Source organism: Rhynchophorus ferrugineus, unplaced genomic scaffold (assembly GCF_030347505.1).
Source record: "Rhynchophorus ferrugineus isolate W39M unplaced genomic scaffold, kcgeb_rfMv2 rfM2, whole genome shotgun sequence".
Classification (NCBI taxonomy): domain Eukaryota; kingdom Metazoa; phylum Arthropoda; class Insecta; order Coleoptera; family Curculionidae; genus Rhynchophorus; species Rhynchophorus ferrugineus.
This window is the reverse complement of record NW_027472581.1, coordinates 9,611,673-9,635,820: the sequence shown is the minus strand read 5'-3', so window position 1 is coordinate 9,635,820 and position 24,148 is coordinate 9,611,673. Positions and strand designations below refer to the sequence as shown.

Genomic DNA, 24,148 nt, shown 5'->3' with positions numbered 1-24,148 from the left:
TAAACAGCTTGGTTATTAATTTAACTAGTATTTCTGAAAGTGACTGTGATTGAATAAAACTTTATGAATGTTGGTTTATGATTCAATGCTGACGATTACCAAGGTTGATGATAGAGGAAACCACTATAGATCAGTATACAATTAAAATACTTTAATTGTAAGGAATTGTATTATAGAGTGTGAAAGCTTTGTGAGCATGTGTGTTATTGTTCAGAATATACATGAACGTTTGGTTAAAATGTATGAGGAGAGAAATAACACTAACTGTTTTGCAGATATGACAAATGCATTGAGAAGGATGTAGTGATTAAATGTAGTTTTATCAAGAAAAATGTATATAGATAGTAACAGGACATGTAGTAATATCATAATAACTTTACAAGGATATATCGCGTCGAAATAAACAAGAACTAAGCGTAAAACATAATGCTCTCTAATGAAAGTAAAATACATTACTCATATATACAATTGTTAATTAGGTGGATAAGGCCCTCGGGGGATACCACTACATACAAAAACGCGTCTAGAACCCTACCGATACTAGTGTGGAAAAAAGCTCAATGTATATATAATAAAACAACTCTTACCTATAAATTATTGTGGCTGTTAAATTAATTGTAGTTTTAAGTTCTTCGATAATAAATGCAATTGATATACTATAATGTTAAAATTTAATATAATATTCAATTATTTTATTTATATTAAAATTTTGTTATATTTCAGAACCTAAATGTACTAAAACTCAGAGTAGCTTCGGCAACATTGCGACGTTTCCCGTGTCACTGCTATTTTCAATTGACTAAGTATAATCTTTCTAGACCATTAAATAAACATTGATTATTAATAAATATAGATGAAACGAATTGGTTGGTGATTTAAAAATTCTACATTCTCGCGATTCTGAAAACGTTTACTATAATTCAAATGAATATTAAGTGGTGATTCCTGTCTATTTTTAAATAAAGAAATTTTATTTTATGTTGTATAAAATCTATGAGTCATTGTAATGTAACAGATAAATTAAGGCAACAAAAAAACATTTTAAATAAATATTTATATTTATTTTGTCATACAGTAAATGAATATAAATTTGGAAGTTTTACATAGATTTGAATATGATTATATTTTTAAGAATATGCATTCTCTAAAGTACTATATATTGGTACCAATTGTCACTAAAGTTTTGATATCATTTTTGTTTGCTTTTTATGTTAATTATACTTTTGCTAAATAAATATCTTGTTTATTTGCCTAATCTTGTTTAACTTTCCTTGTTTGGGTATTTCAACTACGAAAAACAAAAACATGAACAAAATCAAGTGTTTGAAAATCTAATTTTTCAAAAAAAATTATCAGTTTGACCTTGCTCCCAAAACTCTTAATTAAATCAATTTAAATGGAGCCTTACTCCAAAAGAAAACTTATACCCAAATGACTCTAGTAGGAGCGTTAAAAATATCTAAAATTTAATTAATTTATATTAAAAATCATTATATAATATTTAATCAATATAAACTAATAATTAAATACCATTGTATATAAAACTGCTGTTGTAATTTATAAAATATAACATAACCTCAACTTACATCATATGTTATGCAATTTACGCAACAGAATACATAAATAATGTTAATCTAAATAAAAAAAAAAAACGGGTGCAATGCTGATACTAAAATAAATACACTACAGAAAAAATATGAACGTTGTATATAAAAACATAGCGGCCCGCTCCGACTTTGCACGGGCATAAAATATATATGCCTATGTCACTCAATGAAAACATGATTAAAATCGATCCAGTATTTTTGGTTCATTCATTACTGCCCTTGGCCTGCACGCATTAAATTTGGAGTAAAACAATTCCTCTTCCCCTATACTTACTATGAAGATTTCCTGCTATCTTTGGAATATCTAAATTCATACAATTTTTATTACATTACACATTTTTAAACGCAAATTTTAAATTTGTAATATCTCCGAAAATATTTGTTTAATTTACATGCTGTAAGGAACCATAATGATCTATATTAATTGCACACTGTATTTAAGGTACTTAATTCGATAAGGATTAATGCCGTATTGCTTAAAATAGCTTCGCAAATAAGCCATTTTATCACGTAAAAAGTAAACAATAAAAATGGTTAATGTGGGTTATCCCTAAAAGATAAACATATACCATCGACCTTTTTATGGTGTACAATACTGTAGTACATTAATTTGATCTAACTCGTAGGGTTAGGCAGCGTTTTTGCTAATTGCTAAATAAGCCTAAAAAATAGGTTAATTTACGACATCACGTTAGAAACCTCTAAAATTAGCAATGTTGCCTTAGTATATTATGCATGTATTATACATATAAACCTTCCTCTTGAATCACTCTATCTATTGAAAAAAACCGCATTAAAATCCGTTGCGTAGTTTTAAAAATTTAAGCGCACATAGGGATATAGGGACAGAAAAGGCGACATTGTTTTATACTATGTAGTGATGATGTAACAACGTATGAACTGGAAGAACTGTATGTAAGAATTCCTTATTATTAATGTAAAACAATACAAACAACACGATTACAAACCGTTCGACTTTCTAAATACCAACATTTAAAAAACACCCAAAACCCAAACAAGATAAACCAAAAATTCGTTTTGTCCTCTGATTATAGACGCTTGTCTACGTGAAGTTTTTTGACACAATGAGGGAGAGAGAGAGAGACTCAAAAAAATGGGTTAAAAAACGGGAACAATCAACATTAACTACGTGCCGAGAGACAGTCAAAAGCCGTCACTTAACTGGTTCAGATATATAGGCAGTCGTACGATTTTCGACGTTATTGTTACCCTGGAAAATACCTATTTTATCTCGACATTATCGTAATGTCAATATGAAAGGCCCTACGCTATGTTTACGGCTTAATTTGAAGCAGGCCTGGTTGCAATACAAAAATCCGATTGTGTGCAAATTCTCGGAATTTAAACGAAGAGGTCATATTCAAATTCTTTATAATATAGAGCTCTTTATATGAAACCCTACGTTTTTTATATGTCATAAAAATTTGTTGCCTATCAGTGTTGTACATAATTAATTTATAACTCTTTCAACTAATTGATACTTGAATAATAATTGATTTAATGGAACGATCATTCTATTCATGTTTACGTATAGTGTTGCATAAAATTCCAACCCTAACCTTATCTAATAGACTTAGCCTTCAAGTGACACGTTAACATTTTACTGATTTTAATGAAACCAGTTTTATTTCTTTTGTCTTTCTTTAACAATGGATGTAGAATAATTTAATGTAAATTAAATATTAAACGTCTAACGCAGGAAAAGAGGTTTGGCTGAAATGAAGAAGTTGTTGTCTAAGATGGAGTCTCTTTTGAAAGCAAAAACAAATTGTTCTACGAAAAATGTATAAAAAATTATATATATATATATATATATATATATATATATATATATAATATTTGTTTTAAACTGTTCGTTATTGTATATGAATTAAGAAACATTTAATGTTATAAATATATGATAATCATCACAAAGCGAGTTTTATAGAGATAGATTCTGTTACATGTTACGACGCATCGGACAGCATTCTCTCTCTTTCTAACTAGAGTAAATGCTTATTAGTAAAATGAGAAAGAAATTGCTCCAAGTTTAAAAGGGTTATAAGTGATAAATATGGACTTTTCTCCGTCGTTTTTTTATAATTCTAAGCTCTATGATTACATATTCAGGATTGAAAGTATTTTCAAACGCTAGCCACTACTGCCTTTTCAACGCCACCTTCAAAAGACAAGATATCTTTCGAAGCAGTTACGAATAGAAAGTGGTCAGCCAGATCGTCAATCTATGTAATGCGTTGATACTAATTGAATAAGTATTTCAGTGTGCTAAATGGGTCTTAACCACGTTTTTTCCACATTAAACCTCCCTCCCACACATAATGAAAATTGGATTAATTAAATCTGCTGAAGCTAACAGACGCAACAGACAATTTCAACCGGCCAGATTACAGTCCAGACGTGTTATTGCGTACATATTCTCGGAATTTAATCGAAGAGGTCATATTCAAATTGTGGTTGATAATAAAGCCTCTTTATATGGGATACTTCGTTTTTTATGCCACAAAAGGAAATTGTATAGCACACGCTCGGTAGTATATACCGTGTTTATGAATACTAATGTTGGCCTCTACTTCAGCCTCGTGTAAGATTAACTACTTCCACATATCGATGCGATGTAATGAATATAATTTGGATGTGTTTGCTTTCGATTCGAATGGAGTTTTTCATTTTTTTTACAGTTGGATTTCTGGGTATCAGCCACTTCCAAGCCACGAGTCAGTGTGACAGAAATATTAACGAAATTATAATTTAATTTCTTCGACTAAACCGTTTTCGTCTTCAGTGGAACTTATGTAATTTTTCTCGCGGTATTTATAAATTAACAAGACAAAAGCGTACGCGATTCGTTACTAGCTGAATACTAAATCTATTGTTAACGTATTTTTTTTAACGGATATTAAATTGACAATTATTGTTGAGATGTCAAGTGTTAATAAATGAGGAAGATTTATATATTATTCTGTAATATTATCATATATATGGCGTATATTAATATAAAAAATGTCCGGCTTGGTGGCGCAGTGGTAAAGGCAATGGGACGGTCCTCCTACTGTTGCGATAGCCGCGGGTTCGAATCCTGCTGTGGCGTGGTCGTAAATTTATGTTTGTGATTGTTTAAAATTTGTGAATATTTTTATAAACAGTATTTGATAAACTAGATAAACAGATATGTTTAACTAGATATGTTTTTGATAAACTAGATATCTGATATCCCTCACAATTAATTCACATTCCTGTTATTTTGGTATAATTGGAACGGTGACTTATTTTTCCTCGCTGTTTCAAATAAAATATTCATATATATCAAAAGAAGTATCGTTATTTTTCTCCAGGGTCGACATCCCTAACTAAATCTCTCTTCCTGTATTATATGACGTCTGTATACAAACAGTAAACAATTAAGTTGGAAACTTAAACATTAAAATCATTTATTTTGCGTGTTCATTTTGAATTCTAAAATGTGTGGTGTGTACAAACACATAAAATAATCAAAGGATTAAAGAAAAATAAATTAGAGATGTTGGCACAGGACAAAATGACTTGCCATCCTAGTCTTGTTGAAAAATTATGGATATATCGGTAAAATCGATAAAAATATTACTGCAATTTCTCTGAATATGATAGAAAACGTATCATAAACGATAATATTTCAACAAATAATATATTTTTTGGAACCACAAAAAATAACTTAAATACTGACGTAATATAATGTATGTACCTTTCAATAAAACAGTCAACACACGTCATCAAAATGTATATTGCAACATTGCCGCACCAAATTTAAGTTTTCGTTTATTTTGGCTCTGACCACAAAACACCAATGTAAATAACATAATGAAACAAAATAAATCTATAAAATATAATTTATTGTAGCATTATATCACATCTAATGCATATTTATTGGAGGTTTTAAATTACAGTTAATTAAACAGCCACCGTAGTTTGTAGGTTAGAATTTTATTATAGAATGTGGTACCACTGAATTATTTGGTTAATGCTATCGCCTTATGGTTATCACCCTTTCACAGTCTGATTTATAACCTCACTTTTATGTCCTTTTAAAATGTAACAACTTATCACTTCTATTGAGATCGTTTTCTGGTCAAGTAATCCTAAAAGCAGCGCTACCTGTCGTTTAATTTCACAGTTTTTTCTCCATATCGGACAACACCGATACACGAAAGTAATCCGTTGTCATTTTAAATGAACCCGTCACGCATTTAACCATTTCTATAGCTGATAATTTGGAACTGCATCGTACCCAGTAGGTACGCTCACAATACGAATTACACGCTCCCAGTCCGATTTAATTAATTTGGGCCGCTACGATTTTTCGCGATCTTAATTACTTTTTGTCGTTACGCGTTTTTGCTATCACGATTCTATTTTTATTATTTTACTAGTGGGATTAAATCAAGGTCGGCTAAGTACGACTGCATCGTTTTGTTTACGTCTACTTTATTTGTTGGTTTTTTTGTCACAGGAGTTTACTATTAAAGAGGTATAGAATTTGTTGTTTGTTTTGTTTGAATCTAAAGGCCCTGTTTTAGATTCAAGTATATAGCTCATCCATTTAGCAATCTAGTAAATTATCACTAACTAATAAGCTATTTGTTTTTATCCTAATTTGCTACAGTTTTAAAATTACAAAGTACTTATTTTTAAGTCTGTTATTTACTGAAGAACTTCAACATTAGAGTGCTGATGGAGTTTCTGTTCATGTCTTTGAACAAAATCCTTTATAACTTTAATAGACTTACTTAGAATATAGCAGACCCATGAACGCTTGTTAAAGGGAAGAGACCCTCCACTGTGTGATCAGTGTCAAGTACAACAGAGTGTGAAACACTTCCTTCTGGATTGTACAAAGCTAGAATTACTTAGACAGCAACTCGGGATTCCTAGGTCATTAGAGCAACTACTTCAACCCAAGTACACGCTTATCAACTTTTTGTAATTGGCAATTATGTTCCCTTGCAAACTGTATAACTTATTATATTAATTTAAACGTCTTTATTTTGTTACTTTGTCCTATATTTTATACATATTATCTTTTGATAATTTACTATTATCTACCGTATGTTATGTAATTACTAAATGTTATTATATATTTTATTTAATTATCACATTGTAACTCGACCCTAAATAGCCCAAGAGACTGATGGGCTTTTAAAATTTAAATAATAAATAAAAATAACATCAGGGGTCATGCCAAGATATTTAGCTTTATTTACATACGGAACTACTTGCTGATTTATATATACTTACTCTTGTTGGTGTAATCAATATGCACTGATTTATTCAAATTTATTTTGATACACCATTTTTATGTCCGGCATATTTCGGATACAGTGTTATCTCCAATGATTAGAATTGCAAGTTTTAAGTGTACAGCAAATAAAGAACAGGTCAAAAGGTAAACAGGTAGCGTGAGCAACATGTAAATATGCCGCTGTTTCATGAAGTGGTTTTCCTGGTTTAGGAATCACAGTTACTTCAGCCACCGTCCACAGTACACACATATTGTACAGTGGTACATAGTAGTCTGAATGAAGCATTTATTAGATTAGAGCTCTTGTTGAAAGTTCCTTTAACTTATTTTCCCGGTAGTAAGGTCAAAACCAAGTGCCTTTTTTACTCTAATGCCAGTTTTATTTCCTTCTTTTTTTTCCTTACCTTAGTCAAGATGACAAATGAGATTTTCATCTCACCTCATAGATGACGTCGTATATAATGGGGATTACAGTTTGTAAAAAATTAAAATTAGTTTTAATCTTGGAGCAGATTTTTTCCATCTCATTTTATCCCAGTTAAAAGGAGATAAAATACTGTCTGAATCGCCTATAAAATTCGTTTTGGATTGACGCTGGTGAACATTGTTGCCAAATGTCTGGAAAATTCTTCGAGACATTTCTTATAATAATTCGAGGTTATAAACCGTCAAATGTTCCAAACCAAAAGTCATATTTGTTGGATGACGTAAATCGGGTATTTTATTGTATGGACTATAGTTACAATAACAATGTTGTTGGTGAGACATTGAATTATATAATTTAAACATCGGTTATGGGCAAATATATCAAACATTGGCTATAATAGGCGAGACATTTTTAATTAACAATCTTGTGGTGTCGCAATGGAAAAGAAAATTATAAGTATAAGATTGGAAATACGCACAAATGTAAACAAAAATGCCAAAAATAGAAAACAAAATAAAAGAGTATACAAGACTTGCTTTTTGGAATCATAAAATTTAGATGTTGATTTCCATATGTATCATTTATTTATTTAAAAGTTCATCCATGACTACAAAATCTTATTTGAGGCAAAAATGATGTGAAAACGGTACGAATTGTCGAAATACGATAATTATGACAATATTATTTATTTTGATTAGTAATTTATTAATCTAACCATATTATGTATTACTTGTTGCATATATTTTAGTCATTTGATTATTAAAAATGATTATTGATACAAATAAGAACAATTTAACGTTCTAAAATAAGTAAATATATAGACAGTAATGGAAGAATATATATTTATTATTCCATTTCGTTTTTTAATTTTCAATTTTGCATGGCATTACAAGAAAATCCTTTGTCATATAATTTCAATAATCCATATAATTGATTATTTTATGTATAGGCAACCCACAATGCGTAATTAATAAAATTTATTGTATTATATGTTATATATTTTGCATTCACAATTATCAAGGGCCAATAATATTTTTAATTCAGTAAAAAATCTTATTGGCAATTATGTACCTAACGTATTAATATAAATACAATTTATCTGCAAATCGTTTGGTTGCAATTTTATTTTCACTAAGTTTTAATTGTCTAAATTAATACTAACGATTATGTATTATTTTCTTTTCCATTGTGACAATGAAGTAGTAAGATATACGTAATAATTGTCATAATAATAAATGATGCAATATTATATTTTATTTTAATTTCACTTGTTTTTTTAGCACACTACGTGACTGAAAAATATGTGGAAACATCTTATCCTCCGGGAGGAGTTTTGCGGCTTCCCAACTGGGTTAACAACCTAGCTAATGGCAACAAACAAATAGTTGAATAGATGTCGTGCATCAACGACGACCTGTTGAGCGAAAACGAGCAAACATATAAAGCCGGTTGTGTATGTAGGCACACAAATGATAGAAAGCGGTTTGTTTCTCGGTTATTTAATAACCGATAGGATTTCTTTTATATTATTAATACGTTAGATTAGATCCGCTCTAATAAGTCGTGGAGTTGAAATGTTCTGTTCGTTTTCCTTATTTAATTAAAGAGAAAATGCAAGATACTTTAATTACGTGTAAATTATTGGAAAATAAACTTGTGTATGTCAGTATCGGGAGTTAGGTAACTATTTAGAGCAAGATACGAGGGAAATTCTAAAAGTACCTGATTATAAAAAGAAAACACAGTTTTCGCAAACATGTTCTACAGCTTAGAATTCCTGTATGGGTGCGAATAGGATGCGTGAGGAAACAATTTGAATTTTGGGTCAGTGATTTTGATCACATGAAATTTCATTCCCATAACGAACCAGCACTATCCTACTTGAAAGATATAGTTGGTCAGTACAAGCAATCATCTTTATAAACGAGTCTTAAAAAGCATGTCATCTGTTACTGTAAATCTCAAGGAAACCCATTTAGAGTATATACAGTAATAATGATTAAGTATTTATAATCATTAATGTATTTTGAATTTCTCACATGTATAAGGCCAGATCCAAGTGCTACTCGGCAAGCGCGTATACCATCGATGCAAACAGGTGGTAGCCGGAAGGGGCTAGGTTTGGAGGGTACGTAGGGTGTGTTAAAACCCACCAAGTTATGTCAACATTTCTTTAATTGATTTTGCTGTATGAGACGTACATTATCAAGCTTTTGAGCATATCGTGAACTTTTTCGATCACTGTACAGTTCAAATTGATTATTTGTTGTCCGTAGCGATCAGTATTTAACTGTTTATTTAGGTTTTATCAGTTCATAATATGTAGTCGATGGGCTGACTTCGCAGGATGATAACCATGATTCTCTTGGGATTTTGGACATAAATCAGTTTTTCATCACACTCATCCTGAGAACTATCAACTGAAAGCGACTACCGACTGTTTAATAATTGACTATTTTTTTACTATCGACTTTTGTCCACTAGTTTCAGTCGACTTAAACAGTCCTTACTAGTTTTCTACTGACCAGCTTAACCTTGAAAGAGGCGTGCCGAATTTCGGATGATGCGTAAATATATCGTTTTATATTTGGTATATAATACGATTGCTAAAAACAAAAAAAAACTTGACAATAATCTTGCCATGAGCGACCGTTGGTTATATTGGTCCCATTGTGAAATATCCATGTCTCATCAAAATACATAAATTGAAATAATAAGTCTTCCTTCATTTTATTATATACTATTAAATATTTTATTCTTTTAAAAGCAATATCCGAAAGTTCCATTTGACCTCTTCGATACTTTTTAGACTAACAGTTTCCTTTAAAATAATAGTATTAAACTATGTTTGTATTGAAAACCTACTCATTCTCTCCTCTACATCTCTTATCACTATAGTTTTGAAGAATTTTGCATCCGTTTGACTACCAGACGACTTTGACAAGATAGTTACACATTCGAACACATCAGACATTAGGCCTCTTTTTAACTAGAATATAAAGAGAAGGAAAATATTGTCTGATTCTAAAACGAATTTACAAATTGCGGCAGGTAATACATTAAACATCTTGATGTATGTACAAAAAAACTTTGGATAGATTATACTCTTATATTTTCGATATTTTCCAAAAATTATAAATATATAACGCTATTATTTTGGCAGAACGTAACTTTTGTAGTTTTGAGTACAATAATACTAGATCAAGAATACTTTTGAAATCACCCAATAAAATATACCGGCAGATAAATTAAGAGATAACAATGGCACATCGTCATCGCATCGGAATCGATTCGCACGATGGCCGACGACGATGCTCAAGATTGCTAATGTCCCCAACACTTCTCGTCTCGGCCATAACACGTAATAAATTTGCATGCATCAAGCGTTTGGCTCGTCTGACTCTTCTTTTCTGGTATGATTCAATAAGTATTAAAAATAGATGCGTGTGAGTTAGTAATATTCCCGGTAGAGTCTGAGTAATATGTGGGAACGTATCTCGTATTTATCAATAAGTGTTGTTGACCGATATATTAGGCCTATGAGTTAGTTTTAAGGGATTCAGAAATGTTTTTGCTCTTTGTCTTTGATGTCAAAATAACCACTATTAGAATGTCGAAAGCAGTAATCACATTTTGAAATAGATAAAGCTTCGCGGAGCATTCGATTACTCTCTTACTTACAGAAAATTACTCTTCCTCAATATGTCATTATGAGAATAACGATAAATTCAGAAGGAGCTAAATATGGCCCATAAGATGGGTACCGCTACAATTCAAACACCGTTGAAATATGAACGTTTGGATTTTTCTCAGTAAGCTTTTTAATTTAAAAAAAAATGTAATTGAACCAAGACCAAAGATACGGAGCCTACGTTAAGCAATAAATCGAGTTACAAAGCAGTCCCGGAAATTGACGCGATTAAAATCAATAAACAACAAAACTATTTCCCAGTGAACTTATTTTACCACAAGATACAATCACGAACTAAATCAATCTAAAACTAAAAGTTACTAATTTCGACTTGTCTTTGTTTCAGATCTACTCTGATCCAGAATCAGAAAAAGCTATTATGAGTTCAGTGGTTTACTGCATCCACCACAAGGAAGGTTGCAAATGGTCCGACGAACTCAGGAAATTAAAGGTAATTAGGAGCTTAATTGATTAAGTTCATGTTATCCTTAAGATTTTTTGATCGGTCATCAGCTCAATGTCGCAAAGGTAATTAACAGCTTCGGTAATTAATTTTTACTGCTCATTTTTATTAACTCATTTCGTTATAGCGTAAAGTTGATAGGCGCAAAATTAACTATAATCTATTTTCAGGGCCACCTGAATACCTGTAAACACGATGCCATTCCATGTACCAGCAAATGCGGTGCGCAAATTCCAAGAGTACTGATGGAGGATCATTTAAAGTATACATGCCCTCAACGGAGGACAAGATGTGACTTTTGCAATAAAGAGTTCACAGGACATACGTTAGAGGTATTTTTTCTTTAATCAGTTCAGTTTCCTATAAAACTAAATAAATCAATTTGTGTTTTTAAAATTCCAACAGATTTTTAAACTCATAAAACAAACTTGACAGAATTATAATAATAAATATGGCTTTTGTATTAGAAGCTAGGCGGCGGTGCTTACTCCTTTTTTGTTTTACTGCCAACCAAACGGTCGATATTATTTTTCGCATTGTTTTAAAAAATAACTGTGTAAACCCAATGTAGTGTATTTTTGTTTAATATTTAAAATTCATTTGGAATTATTTCAAAAAATAAAACAAATTAATTGTATAAATACTGCATTAAATATTTTTTTTAATGGAAAATGTAATCATTTTATATTTTGACTTCTTAATATTTGACATATTTGAAAACAAATGAGTGAAAATAGTAATGGAAAATTATCATGCATATATATGATAGAACTTGATTTTTAATTCGACTTAATTTTTTGTAATCATTCAAATCATTTTAAATACTTTTCATCATGGATATTGAACATCAGAAATCATTTTAATCATTTCTTAACTTCCCATAATGCTTTAAATATGCCATTCAAATCGACTACATTATCAAGTCATCCATAACAAAATAAAGTGAATTACCATGGCAACGGAACTATAAGAGATAATAAGTCAACTTAAATACTACAGAATTTTCCGATTTTATTTTTCCGAAGTACGTGGCGAATATTTTCTGCTAAAAATAATGTTGTTTATAGTTCGAATATTTCAAGTCATTTTATTAAATACTATTTGAGATTTGATGATACAAATAGACGATACGGAAGCTGAATAATTGTTTTTCTTGTCATATCAATGAAAAAAGCTTCTTGTTAGTTTTCATTGCATATAATTGTTTTTAAATTGGGCATTAATATTAAATGTATTTTACAGAATCACATGGGAAATTGCGGCTATGAACCCCTGTACTGCGAGAATAAGTGCGGTGTCAAAATCCACAGACGCCACCTAAGCCAACACAAGGCATCCGACTGTTCCAAAAGACTCCTGCCCTGCAGATATTGTACCAAAGAATTCGTCGCGGATACATTACCGGCGCACCACTTGAAATGCGGAAGGGTCCCGCTTCAGTGCCCCAACAGGTGCGACGTCAACGTGTTAGCCAGAGAGGAATTAGAAAGTCACCTCAAAGACGAATGCACCATCTCCGTTCACAGCTGTTCCTTCAAGGAGGCCGGATGTCGATTCAAGGGACCGCGTTTCGCGATGGAGAAGCACTTGGAAGAAAACTGCCAGCAGCACCTACAGTTAATGTGCAGCGTCGTGTCCAAACAGCAGCATCAAATCACCTCGTTGAAAAGTGCCTTGTCCCGATTATCGCTCAACTATTCCGGAACGCTCATTTGGAAAATCAGCGACTTTTCCGCGAAAATCGCTGAAGCTAAGACCAAAGAAGGAATGGAATTAGTTTCGCCTCCTTTTTATACTAGTCAATATGGATATAAATTACAGGTAAGCAGTTATGGTAATTTAAAAGATCTCTAGCTAAATCTCCATATATGTGTGTTAAAAAAAAAGCTTTATTATAAGTTATTCAAAGTTATTTTATAATATTATAACCAGGCTTTAGTTCTTATTAGGGCTACCTATTTATCATTACTTTTCCTATTTCATTTTAAGAAATCACTGTCTAGATTTATTAAAATCTTATGGTAGCTTATGCTATTACTTCTTTAGTTTGGTTTCAATGCTTTAAAAATTATTTTAAAATCAATGACAAAAATGTATCAAACAAAAAATCATAAATGTTTACATTTTAAAAATATGTGCTATGAAATGGTAAATTCAACACTTTGAAGAGGTTGAAATTGCTTATAGGAAACCACCATTGCTTGCTAGACAAAAAAAAATGTTTCTGTCCAAGAAAAATAGATCTATAACAGATCAGAGTCAATTATTTACAGTCACTCATGTTATGCAAATCAGGTTTAGTGTCACTTATTCAAATTGATTAAAATGCTTAATTGTTAAAATTCGTCATTAAAATCAATATTGTTCTATTGACACAACCAGAAAGATGGGAAAAATGTGCAGAAAATGGCGAAATGAATTTCATTTTAATATATTTATCACTGGAATTCTATTCTTTTTTAACCTCTTCAGCATTTGCTCCATTGAGATCAATTATATGCAGATGTTGTTCAGTCTGTCACTCCAAAATCTCTTATATCTAATATTACCATATTTAACTCTCCTTTCTTTGGTGCCTATCTGTCTCTTTCCCCCTTCTCCTTCTACTAACACTTTCTTGCTATGTCTGTACTCTGAAATTCTACTGCATATCCCAACCATCTTACATTAGAAACTATTGTATAGTAAGCTATGGTTCTATATCTATATACTTCATTTATTTCTTGCTTTATTGCCCACGTTCCTCGCTTAATAACCATGCCTGACTATTATACACTACCGCTTTGATTATTTTCTTTTTAAGATCCTATTCTTTATTATCCCTCTTTAACAATTGATAAAGCAATTTTTACGCTCTTTGTTACCAGTAAATTATGCTCATGTATTCACCCTTTTCAAAACAATTCTACCTTATATATGTCGTATCTATCACCACTTGATGTTTCTTTGCTTCATAACTAAACATTTTGTTTACCTTCATTTATGCTACATTCACTAGCTCTTAGTATTTAATATATAATATGTCATTGATCTATTACTATATGAAAAATTAAAGCCCGTTCAAATGAGAAATGATAAGAACCAATTCCTAGTTTTAATGCATACAAATTTTGTTATACAATTTTTCTTAGTAACATTTGAATGAAAAATGTAACGGTTTTTTTTGTTCTTATTCTAGGCATCACTGTTTCCAAACGGCAATGGAGCAGGCGAAGATAGCCACATATCCGTCTATATTAAAATCCTACCTGGTGAATATGATGGACTATTGAGATGGCCGTTTGCTCATTCGGTATCCTTCACCCTGTTCGACCAATCTACTTGTCCGGAGAAAGCTTGCAACATCGTCGAGAGTTTTATTCCCGACCCTACATGGAAGAATTTCCAGCGGCCCAGCAAGGAGCCGGATTCCTTGGGTTTCGGTTTTCCGAAATTCGTATCACACGAGATGCTGAAGAAACGACATTTTATGAAAGACGACATTGTATTCATTAGGGTGAAAATTGATCCCAGTAAAATTGTAGCGGTGTAAAGTAGTCTCTAGTTTTAGTTGATCTCTCCACGATACTGTAAATATTGTATATACATGGTATGTAAATTTATGTACAGACATGTTTTGAAACACATGTAGTTGTTGTTAAAGTAGCCATTATATGGCTTTTAATTTGCGGTAGTACTTCAATATGTTTTCATTATAATATTGTTTTTAATTGATAGAAATAATATATAATATAATAACTTTATACTACTTGCATATTTTCTTTTAAATACAGCATTCTATGTTATTTTCTTTATATATTTGTGATAGCTGGAGAACACCAAAGTAATTATGTTGTATTCACTGTACATGTAATGAATACACACTTGTCAGTCATAATATGTTATTAAACACTTAGCTTTATACATTTTTACAACTAATATATGTTGTGTGAATTTCATATTTGGAAATAAATTATAATAAACAGCCAACGATATTTTATTGCCAATATAAAACCCCTATGACAAATTAAATAAGAATCAGCTGAAATAAACCCTCTATTACTAATTTGTAAATGATCTGCCTGCATATTATATTTTCACACTGTATTTTCTAGGTACAACATATCAAAAATGTTAAGTCAATACTGACATCAAAAAAATTGGATATTTGACATACACAAAAAACAATAGGAATATGTGTCAAAATTGTAATTGTATCTCCTAGTATGTTGTTTTTATTTTCATACGCGTCTATTTCTATACGCGCTTATTTCTATACGCTTATCAGTATTAATACACCTTGAGAAAACAAAACAGGGTTTAGTATGTATTTCTCGCGATAAAAACTTTCAACTGTTCAAAATATTCTAAATAATCTTCTTGTAATAGCAAGTTAGCAAAAATATAACTAGAAAATCAGCTTAGAAAATGTATAAACTTATAACGTGTTATAAACCTTGTATTTATTAGGTACATATGAATTTTATCATTTTATATTGTGTTTGGTTAATTTGGCCATACTTTAATATTCTTGTAAACTTACTTATTTCAGGTTTTATTTTTTTCAAGTTTTGTTGAGTTTTTGAATTTGACTAGTAGAAAATATACTAAAAACAGAACTATTGCATATATTTAAATAATTTAAAATACTTACATATTTTACAATGTAATTATTATTGTAAAAATTAGATACCTTATATTATTACAATATTTTATGATAATAAAGGGTTAATAAAATAGAGTAATATTTTAAATTAAATCCTAATATAAAAGATATTAAATTAAATTAAATCAAATCAAATTTTTAATCAAATGGTAATTCGATTTTAATTTACTTAACTGTCACCAATATTTTTTTTCAATTTACTAAATTGGATACATTTTAAGTTTATTTTAACTTAACTAATTTAATGTTTGGGTTTAGTTAACTGTCACTACCACTTTCACTGTCGGAATATGCACCTAATAATGACAATCCATTGCTGCTTGATGGTTTGTTTTCAGTACTTTTATCACTAACCTCACATTCAGTGGAAGGTTTTACACTAGTAGAACTCTGAGAATCTTTTAGTTTTATTAAGCCAGATAAAGTTTTCTTTTTAGTAGTTGCTAACTTATTTGTGTTCACTGACCAGCTATTAGTTGAACTACTGCTGGATACTACAACATTTTTGCTTTCTTCTGTCAGTTTTGTAACTTTTGTCTCAGGCTCATCAGTTTCCTCAATGACCTCCTCCACAACCACCTTTCGCTTGCCCGAATTTTGAAATTTAATGCCTTTTATATACTCTTCATCAAGCTGCTTCAGTTTCTCCTCTCTTTCTCTTTCACTCATTGTTGTATCATATGCAGACAACATTGTATCAAAATCAATAACTTCCTGTCTTTTATTTAAATCTTTCAATTCTTCCAATGATTCCAACAATTCAATTTCATTTTTTGATTGTTTTGTTCTGTTTTCAAGTAATTTCATTGGATTATTGGCTTCCTCCTCTTTGGCCTCTTCTTCTTCTCTTATCGCTTGTTCTTCGGCTAATTTTAAGGCCATAAAGTTTCTAGTTGCTCCCGCTTCCATTTCATAATCAGTATTTCTAGGATCAGTTTTAAAAGATATTTCCTGAAGGCATCGGGTACATTTGATATAGAATCTATAAATCCGAATACCCAAATAATCTTCATTTTCAACATCCTCTTTACGGGCATTGAATTTTTTTCCTTTATAAATATATTCTCCACAAGTTTTACATCTCATATTAAACGGGGCCATAAGACGAACTGTATATTGTCGATTTTTCGGCAATTTCATCCGAGGGATTTTGGACGGGTCAAAATCTGGTGGATAGTATTTGTTTAAAACTTTTCTTTCAGACATTTTGCTGGGTGAACAAACACAAAATTATTTGATTTCAGCTTAATTATATTCTGTTTACTACTTTTTACTATAGGTTATGTAATGAAATATCTTCTTTAATTATGACTTTTGGTAGCACTTCAATTATATTAGCAAGATAAATTAGAAAATATATAAGAAGAACTTGGCTGACAAAGAAGTAGAAACCAATAATAACCTAAGTTTGCACGTGTGTTTTGTTTTGGATTGGTAACGAGTTCTTATAAATTGTTAAAAATGGTTGCAAAACGAAAGAAGAAGGTATTTTATTTAAATTTATAAAAGTATTTTGTTAAATCAATTAATATTATTTTATTTATAGTATACAGTGGGTGAAGGCGCCCAATTTATGACTAGAAAGGCAGCTTTGAAAAAATTGCAACTTTCTTTAAACGATTTTCGACGTCTGTGTATTCTAAAAGGTATTTATCCCCGTGAACCAAGGAATCGGAAAAGGGCACAAAAAGGCCAAACAGGAATAAAAACGTTATATTATGTTAAAGATATTCAGTTTTTACTACATGAACCTATTATATGGAAACTACGTGACTATAAGATATTTAACAGAAAAGTAGGACGAGCAAAAGCATTAAAGGATTTTGAAAATTTAAGAAGATATTTAAATAACCACCCAACACTCAAATTGGATAATATAGTTAAAGAACGATACCCAACCTTTGTAGATGCGCTAAGAGATTTGGATGACTGTTTAACATTATGTTTTTTATTCAGCACATTTCCATCTCTTCCACATATACCTAGAGATCAATCTGCTCTATGTAGAAGGTTAACAATGGAATTTTTACATGCAGTTATAGAGGCAAAAGCTTTGAGGAAAGTTTTTATATCAATTAAGGGTTATTATTATCAGGCTGAAATAAAAGGTGAAATGGTAACTTGGATTGTTCCACACCATTTTTCATTTGAACCACAACAGAAATCTGAAGTGGATTTCAAAATTATGTCCACTTTTGTTGAATTCTATATAGTAATGTTAGGTTTTATTAATTTCCGTCTGTATCATGGTTTGAACTTGTACTATCCACCTAAGTTCTCATCTGTTTCTATATCTGAAACTGAAAAATCTTTAGTAGATGAGGAAATATTTGTTTCTGAAAGAGTATGCGCTTTAAATTTTCCACTGTCAAAAACATCTGAAGTAGCTGAGGAAGAAGAAATTGAAATTGATAACTTTAATTCTGAAGAGAATCCTGAGAAAATTGAGGAAGCCAAAAGAGAAGCTGAAAAAATCAAAAAGTTGAAGACTCTATTTAAAGGACTTAAGTTTTATTTAAATAGGGAGGTACCAAGGGAACCCCTTGTTTTTATTATAAGGTGTTTTGGTGGAGAGGTATCATGGGATAAAACTCTTTTTGTTGGTAAGTTAAATTAGTTTTCTTTTGATTTTGAAATTTAACAATATTATCATACTATATAGGTGCAACTTTTGATGAAAACGATGAATCTATTACTCACCACATTGTTGATAGACCATCGATGCCTAAACAATACATTTCCAGATACTACATACAACCCCAATGGGTATTTGATTGTGTTAATGCGAGAGATCTCCTTCCAGTTAGTAAATATTTCATGGGAGAAGTTTTACCTCCACATTTATCACCATTCATAGATAAAGGTAAGTTTATTTAATTTGTAATATAAATAAAAAGTTTGTAAATTATTTATATTTATAGAAAGGGATCAACAGTACATACCACCAGAAGAAAGAGCCCTGTATGATCCATCGATATTGGAGCAACAATATAATAAAGATGCAGAAATGGAAGAGGAAGGAAAGGAGGATGATAGTGAAGATGATAATGGTGAGGAAGAGGATGAAGATGTGGAAGAAGATAAGCAAGACAGTACTATGGAAGAAGTTGAGGCAGAAGTGATTGAAGACGATACAAATAAAAAGGTTTTTATAATGGGAAATAATGCTTATAATTATATTAACTGATGAATTTGTAGAAACCAAAATTATCAGTAACCACGGGGGAAGTGTATAAAGAGGTTCCATGGAAGAAAGACCAACAGGAGAGACAAGCATTCAAATTGAGGGAAAAACTAGTTAAGAACAAACATAAAAAATTATACAAGAGTATGATGGAGGGTCGTAAAGAAAGAGCCAAGGAAATATGGTTATTGAGAAAGAAGAGAAGATTACATGATGAAAAGCAAGCTGAAGAGAAAAAAACTAAAAAGAAACAGAAATAATTTATTTCCTAAAATAAGTGATTATATTTTTGTATATAATTTCATTATTTTATAAAAGGAATAAAGGAAAATATAGTTTTACTTAACCAACTCAGCTTTTCTGATGCGCTCGATCTGCTGTTAATAATAGGGAAAGCAGATAAAATTATATAGCTTTGTCGATTATGAAATTATTTAAAAGAGAGAACAAATTATTTGTATTTAAGTGTTATATCTTGATCGAAAAGGAATTCTATTCATAAGTACCTTCAAACTGGTAAAATAATAAACTCTGATTATTTTAGTTTCATAAGAAAAAATTGCTGCACAGATGAAAAATCATTTCCGTCCGCCTTGTTCCGTCCAATTAATTTTAGGTTGTTCTCAAGTATGCAAAATTCAAAATGTTTATTACGGTCTGCAGTAAGACCGTCTGCATTGACATGTATAATAATGGATATTAATAAAAATGATTTAGATTTGAATTCTAATCGGAAAAAAGACTTTAGGTCCTTAGATCAGAATAGTGAGTAAATTACGTATCTCCCACAGATATATTAAAAAAATATAAAAGAAATTTGATTATGGAAAAATAAGTGAAAAGAGCTACAAAATCAACTTTAAAATCAAATCAGCTGTGAAGTTGATATTGCCACAATATTTGACATTAAAAAAACTAATTCCAAAATGCTTTATCGAATAAATGAACTTATATATAAGTTTACTTCTTCGTTGGATAAAAAATAACAATTTTATAAAAATTAGAACTCTGCACTTCTCTGACCAATTTACAGCGTAGAATAGTCAGTATAATTCTTCTGTTTTATGTGACATTTAGACTTCAATTGTAATTAACATCCACAATTTTAAATACTCCGTTATGTTAAAAACGTCATTTATATTATGGGCTGAAGGGGCCTCATACATATTGTATTTCCTTTACATTATTGCAATAATTATTTCAACATTCTTGTCAAACTTTGGCATTAACGTTCTTGTAAGTATGTATGTAATTATAATCGATGGCGGTATTATTAATGATTTTTGTACTGAATACTATAAATAAAATATTAAGAAACAAGAATACATAAAATAACGTTTTCATACAATGCTTTCTGTTTAAATATTTTTATTTTAGTTTGTGTAAGTGAAAGTCCTGCAGGAGTTCCTGGTTAGAGTAAGAAAACAAAGATATATGTAACTTAAAGTGCTTTTAATATACAAAGTTAAAACAATAATAGACCATATACATATGTAAAAATTAATAATATACATAGTACACGTATTTTGTGGCAAAGATGAAAAGGAAAATTAGTTCTTTTATCGGCAATAATAATTCAATATTCTGACTAGAAATGTCCAATACCTCGAGGCTTTTATACAATCTTATAAACAAAATCTGTAATTTTTAAACTGAAATTGTTTGCAAAAACAATTCAATAAAAACGCTTTATTGTCCATATTGTCCAATTAGACTAAAAAACCTACATTCTTATAATGTTACATTGTGTATTTCTTTATAAAAAGGCAGTAGCCACAACAATGGCCATAATAATAATAATAATAATAATAAAACAATTAATACAACTCTGTAAAAATAAATAAGAAATTAAAATTTGATACCTCAATATTTGACCAATAAATTAATTATGTCATATATATTTTTCATCGATTACCGAGACTATATTTTATCTTAATTAACTTTCCTCTTCATCATCACTGTCTTCAAGTTCAGGCATAGGAAATCTTAAAATTGCCGCTATGCCAGTTAATTGTTCCAACTCTAAAAAAAAAGGTTTTGATCAAGATACCCATGATTAAAAATCACTAATAGCAAAATAATACTTACGTTCCCCTGATATGTGCATACTAGAAAAGATCTTAACATCACCTCCAGCTTCACGTACTGAGTCTACCAAACTAATATATTCTTTCCTTAATTTTACATCATTACATCTAGAATTACAAATATTTAATAATCATAATCAATTAATAATAATAAATGAACTAGTAATTTATAATACCTAAATAGCTTGTCGGATATTAACAAAGTCTCGATAGCTTGTGATTCATTAGCTGCTTCAACATGTTTCTTGCCATAAAATGCTTTAGCAGGTTCACACTGTAATGTTGTATAAAAGTTTTCTAAAGCTTTAACTTCTCCAGCTGCTTTAGTATCTGACATTTTGCTAATGACAGCTGGATCTTGCAGTACTTCTAAAATGCAAATTATTATAATTATTATTATATAATATAACAATATTACCTCTTAGAGAATGCTTAAACCCAGATGATGCATGTATCAACATGAATTTTGATTTATTATCTAGCAGAACTTTATTATCAGTTTTAACTGCCATTTGAAACATATATTCATAGAACTGGTCTCTTACAAAACCAGGTGATGCTATTAAAATACACTTTACTACTTCAAAATCAATATGTCTTAAGATAGCTTGCATAACCTGATCATAAAATTTAGATAAACCCTAAAATCCATAACACACTAATAATTGTACTTTTTAGTAAGAAAAACAATTATTCTTACTTTTTCATGCTGCTGTACAAACCCTTTCCTTTTCCTGGGTATGTTAACATCAATTTTAGCCCTAACAATAGTCATGCTAGATGTTATTAAGCAAACATTCGCCAACCCTTCTTGCATAATAACTGCTGCAACATCAGCAGATTTTGCTGGGTCACAAGCTAACTCAACTCTTTCTATAGACACTGAGTCCCATTCATGTTTTCTTAGACAAAATTTCCTATTAAGTTCTAGATCTAACGTGTGATATGCCCCCATCTATAAAAAATGACTCATGCAATATTGCCTTATTTTTAACATATAACTTACTTTAACATACTGGTTCTCCTCAATATTCCTACCCTTTAGTCTTAGCATACATGCTTGTGTATCAAAATCGATATTCTCCACTGTTATTGTGAGAGTTGTTCTCACCCTATTTGAAGTAGAGGATCCTGTTGATGATTCAGATTGAACTTTACGAATTGTAGAGCTTCTCACTGAATCTCCCTCTGATATCAAGTTATAGGCGTGCCACATATCTTCAGGTTCTTCGGGCATGAGGGTTATATTCCTAGAATTAAAGTTATACAAACATTTTGGCATTTAAAGATACTTTAGAGCAAAATAACAATATACGCTATTCATATATGAACGCATAATGTTCAAATAATAAGTTAAAAAATAACCTCTATTAAAATATATAGTGAATTGTATGGCTAACTTACCCCTCACCCCATTTATCTATATCTTTTTGAATCAGCTTCATTCTGAGGCTTTAACGACACTTCCCTGTGAAGATATGATAGAGATTGAGACAAAATTCATTATTTTGTTTTGGCAAAATTTGGAAGTATTGAACATGACATCTGCTTCTTTTGATCTATATGATGACGTAAAATGCCATTTGAATGACAAGGAAAAGGTTAGGTGGTTCGGAAATAAAATACGGATCAAAAATAATAAAAATTTAAGGGAACAGTGGTTAAGTATCCCATGGCATTTTAACGTTTTGATTATCAAGAATACACATTTCAGTGGTTTTACTCTATGACTTTCATTATTCTTCGTTTAATATCATACTTTAAAGCCTTTTATGTACTGTAATATTGTCATATTAGACAAAATTATTTTATGACAATTTAAGATAGTAATTATTTGATAAATATTTTAACACGATATATTACAAACAAAATAGATAAAAATTATTTAAAAAAATACGGTGTTTTTGTTTACTATTTCTTCTGTTTTTATTTATTTTTTTATATATTTTCTCTCATTTTAAGTCTCATTCTTACCAACGAGGGTTTGCACTCTTGCCTAGTACAATCACAAATATTAAACATTCACAAACATATATTTACTGTACCAATCCAATCCAGCAGGATTCGAACACGCGACTATCGCAACAGTAGGTGGATCGTCCTGTCGCCTTTACCACTGCGCCAATTAACCGGTTGTTTTTTACTTTATTTTATATAACTTGGTTAATTTAAAATTGTAAAATAAGAAAGAGCATTCTCGATATTATGTTAATTTGATGAATTTTATGGTTTTGTAGAGAAAAGATGTTTAAGTTAGATTTCTTCAACTAATAATTTGTTTTTGAATACGCATTGCTTTTTAATTAATTAAATTAAATAACTTTTTAGTCAGATTGTGAATACTATAGAAACATAAATATGGGTTTAATATTATATTTGTATTTACTTTTAATTAGCGCATTTGTTTAAATTTTATAAGATAAAGGTGTGTTAAAGATTATTTAATTACCTTTTTATTATCCGTAGTGGTTTAAAAAACTGCCCAGTCCACACTATTTATTTGTTATGATAATGTGTACAGAAAGTACAAAAATATGAAAATAGTTTGGTAGAAAAAACAGTAAGCTAAATGTTATGTGTAGGTTTTCTTTTGTAGGCTTCAATATTCTATTTTGCATATTGTTATCTTGTTTTATATTGAACTACTTGTAAGAACGATTTTTAGTAATTGAAAGTGCGGGTAACTGAGAGTTTAATATGAGTATGTAACGTCGCATTTTGTTCGTTTTTTATCAGCTAGCTGATTATTTT

The 24,148-nt window shown here is 30.3% G+C and overlaps 4 protein-coding genes across 7 annotated transcripts in view; 2 read left to right on the top strand and 2 right to left on the bottom strand.

Moving 5' to 3' along the window:
- The window catches only part of Traf4 (TNF receptor associated factor 4), a 205,508-nt gene extending 190,058 nt beyond the window's left edge, over window positions 1–15,450 (top strand). For all 4 annotated transcript variants that reach the window (XM_076393888.1, XM_076393889.1, XM_076393890.1 and 1 more), the window contains 4 exons: window positions 11,365–11,469; window positions 11,652–11,813; window positions 12,724–13,302; window positions 14,660–15,450. In XM_076393888.1, coding sequence (XP_076250003.1) covers window positions 11,365–11,469; window positions 11,652–11,813; window positions 12,724–13,302; window positions 14,660–15,013 — 1,200 coding nt within the window. In that variant the 3' untranslated portion in view covers window positions 15,014–15,450. The remainder of the gene's footprint in view (window positions 1–11,364; window positions 11,470–11,651; window positions 11,814–12,723; window positions 13,303–14,659) is intronic.
- Window positions 15,451–16,250: 800 nt separating this feature from the next.
- Window positions 16,251–17,429, bottom strand: LOC143189901 (splicing factor YJU2). Its single transcript, XM_076393892.1, has one exon. It carries the CDS (start codon window positions 17,330–17,332, stop codon window positions 16,385–16,387), a length of 948 nt encoding a protein of 315 aa, XP_076250007.1. The 5' UTR covers window positions 17,333–17,429; the 3' UTR covers window positions 16,251–16,384.
- Window positions 17,430–17,473: 44 nt separating this feature from the next.
- LOC143189898 (pescadillo homolog) lies at window positions 17,474–19,660 on the top strand. Its single transcript, XM_076393886.1, has 5 exons — window positions 17,474–17,611; window positions 17,673–18,729; window positions 18,789–18,989; window positions 19,048–19,271; window positions 19,325–19,660. Exons 1-5 carry the CDS (start codon window positions 17,588–17,590, stop codon window positions 19,568–19,570), a joined length of 1,752 nt encoding a protein of 583 aa, XP_076250001.1. The 5' UTR covers window positions 17,474–17,587; the 3' UTR covers window positions 19,571–19,660.
- Window positions 19,661–20,743: 1,083 nt separating this feature from the next.
- On the bottom strand, window positions 20,744–23,008 carry pelo (pelota mRNA surveillance and ribosome rescue factor). Its single transcript, XM_076393891.1, has 7 exons — window positions 22,802–23,008; window positions 22,404–22,647; window positions 22,098–22,352; window positions 21,816–22,038; window positions 21,574–21,766; window positions 21,399–21,505; window positions 20,744–21,332 (listed from the first exon to the last, which is right to left on the bottom strand). Exons 1-7 carry the CDS (start codon window positions 22,840–22,842, stop codon window positions 21,247–21,249), a joined length of 1,149 nt encoding a protein of 382 aa, XP_076250006.1. The 5' UTR covers window positions 22,843–23,008; the 3' UTR covers window positions 20,744–21,246.
- Between the last annotated feature and the right edge of the window lie 1,140 nt (window positions 23,009–24,148).

Excerpts from the sequence above, each read along its gene's own strand:
- LOC143189898 (XM_076393886.1), top strand. The coding sequence starts at position 17,588 with ATGGTTGCAAAACGAAAGAAGAAG. Across the intron at positions 17,612-17,672 it reads TTGCAAAACGAAAGAAGAAG|TATACAGTGGGTGAAGGCGC; the intron begins GTATTTTATTTA and ends TTTTATTTATAG. Across the intron at positions 18,990-19,047 it reads ATCACCATTCATAGATAAAG|AAAGGGATCAACAGTACATA; the intron begins GTAAGTTTATTT and ends TTATATTTATAG.
- LOC143189901 (XM_076393892.1), bottom strand. The coding sequence starts at position 17,332 with ATGTCTGAAAGAAAAGTTTTAAACAAATACTATCCACCAGATTTTGAC.
- pelo (XM_076393891.1), bottom strand. The coding sequence starts at position 22,842 with ATGAAGCTGATTCAAAAAGATATAGATAAATGGGGTGAGGG. Across the intron at positions 22,353-22,403 it reads AGGAGAACCAGTATGTTAAA|ATGGGGGCATATCACACGTT; the intron begins GTAAGTTATATG and ends CATTTTTTATAG. Across the intron at positions 21,506-21,573 it reads ATATCCGACAAGCTATTTAG|ATGTAATGATGTAAAATTAA; the intron begins GTATTATAAATT and ends TTGTAATTCTAG.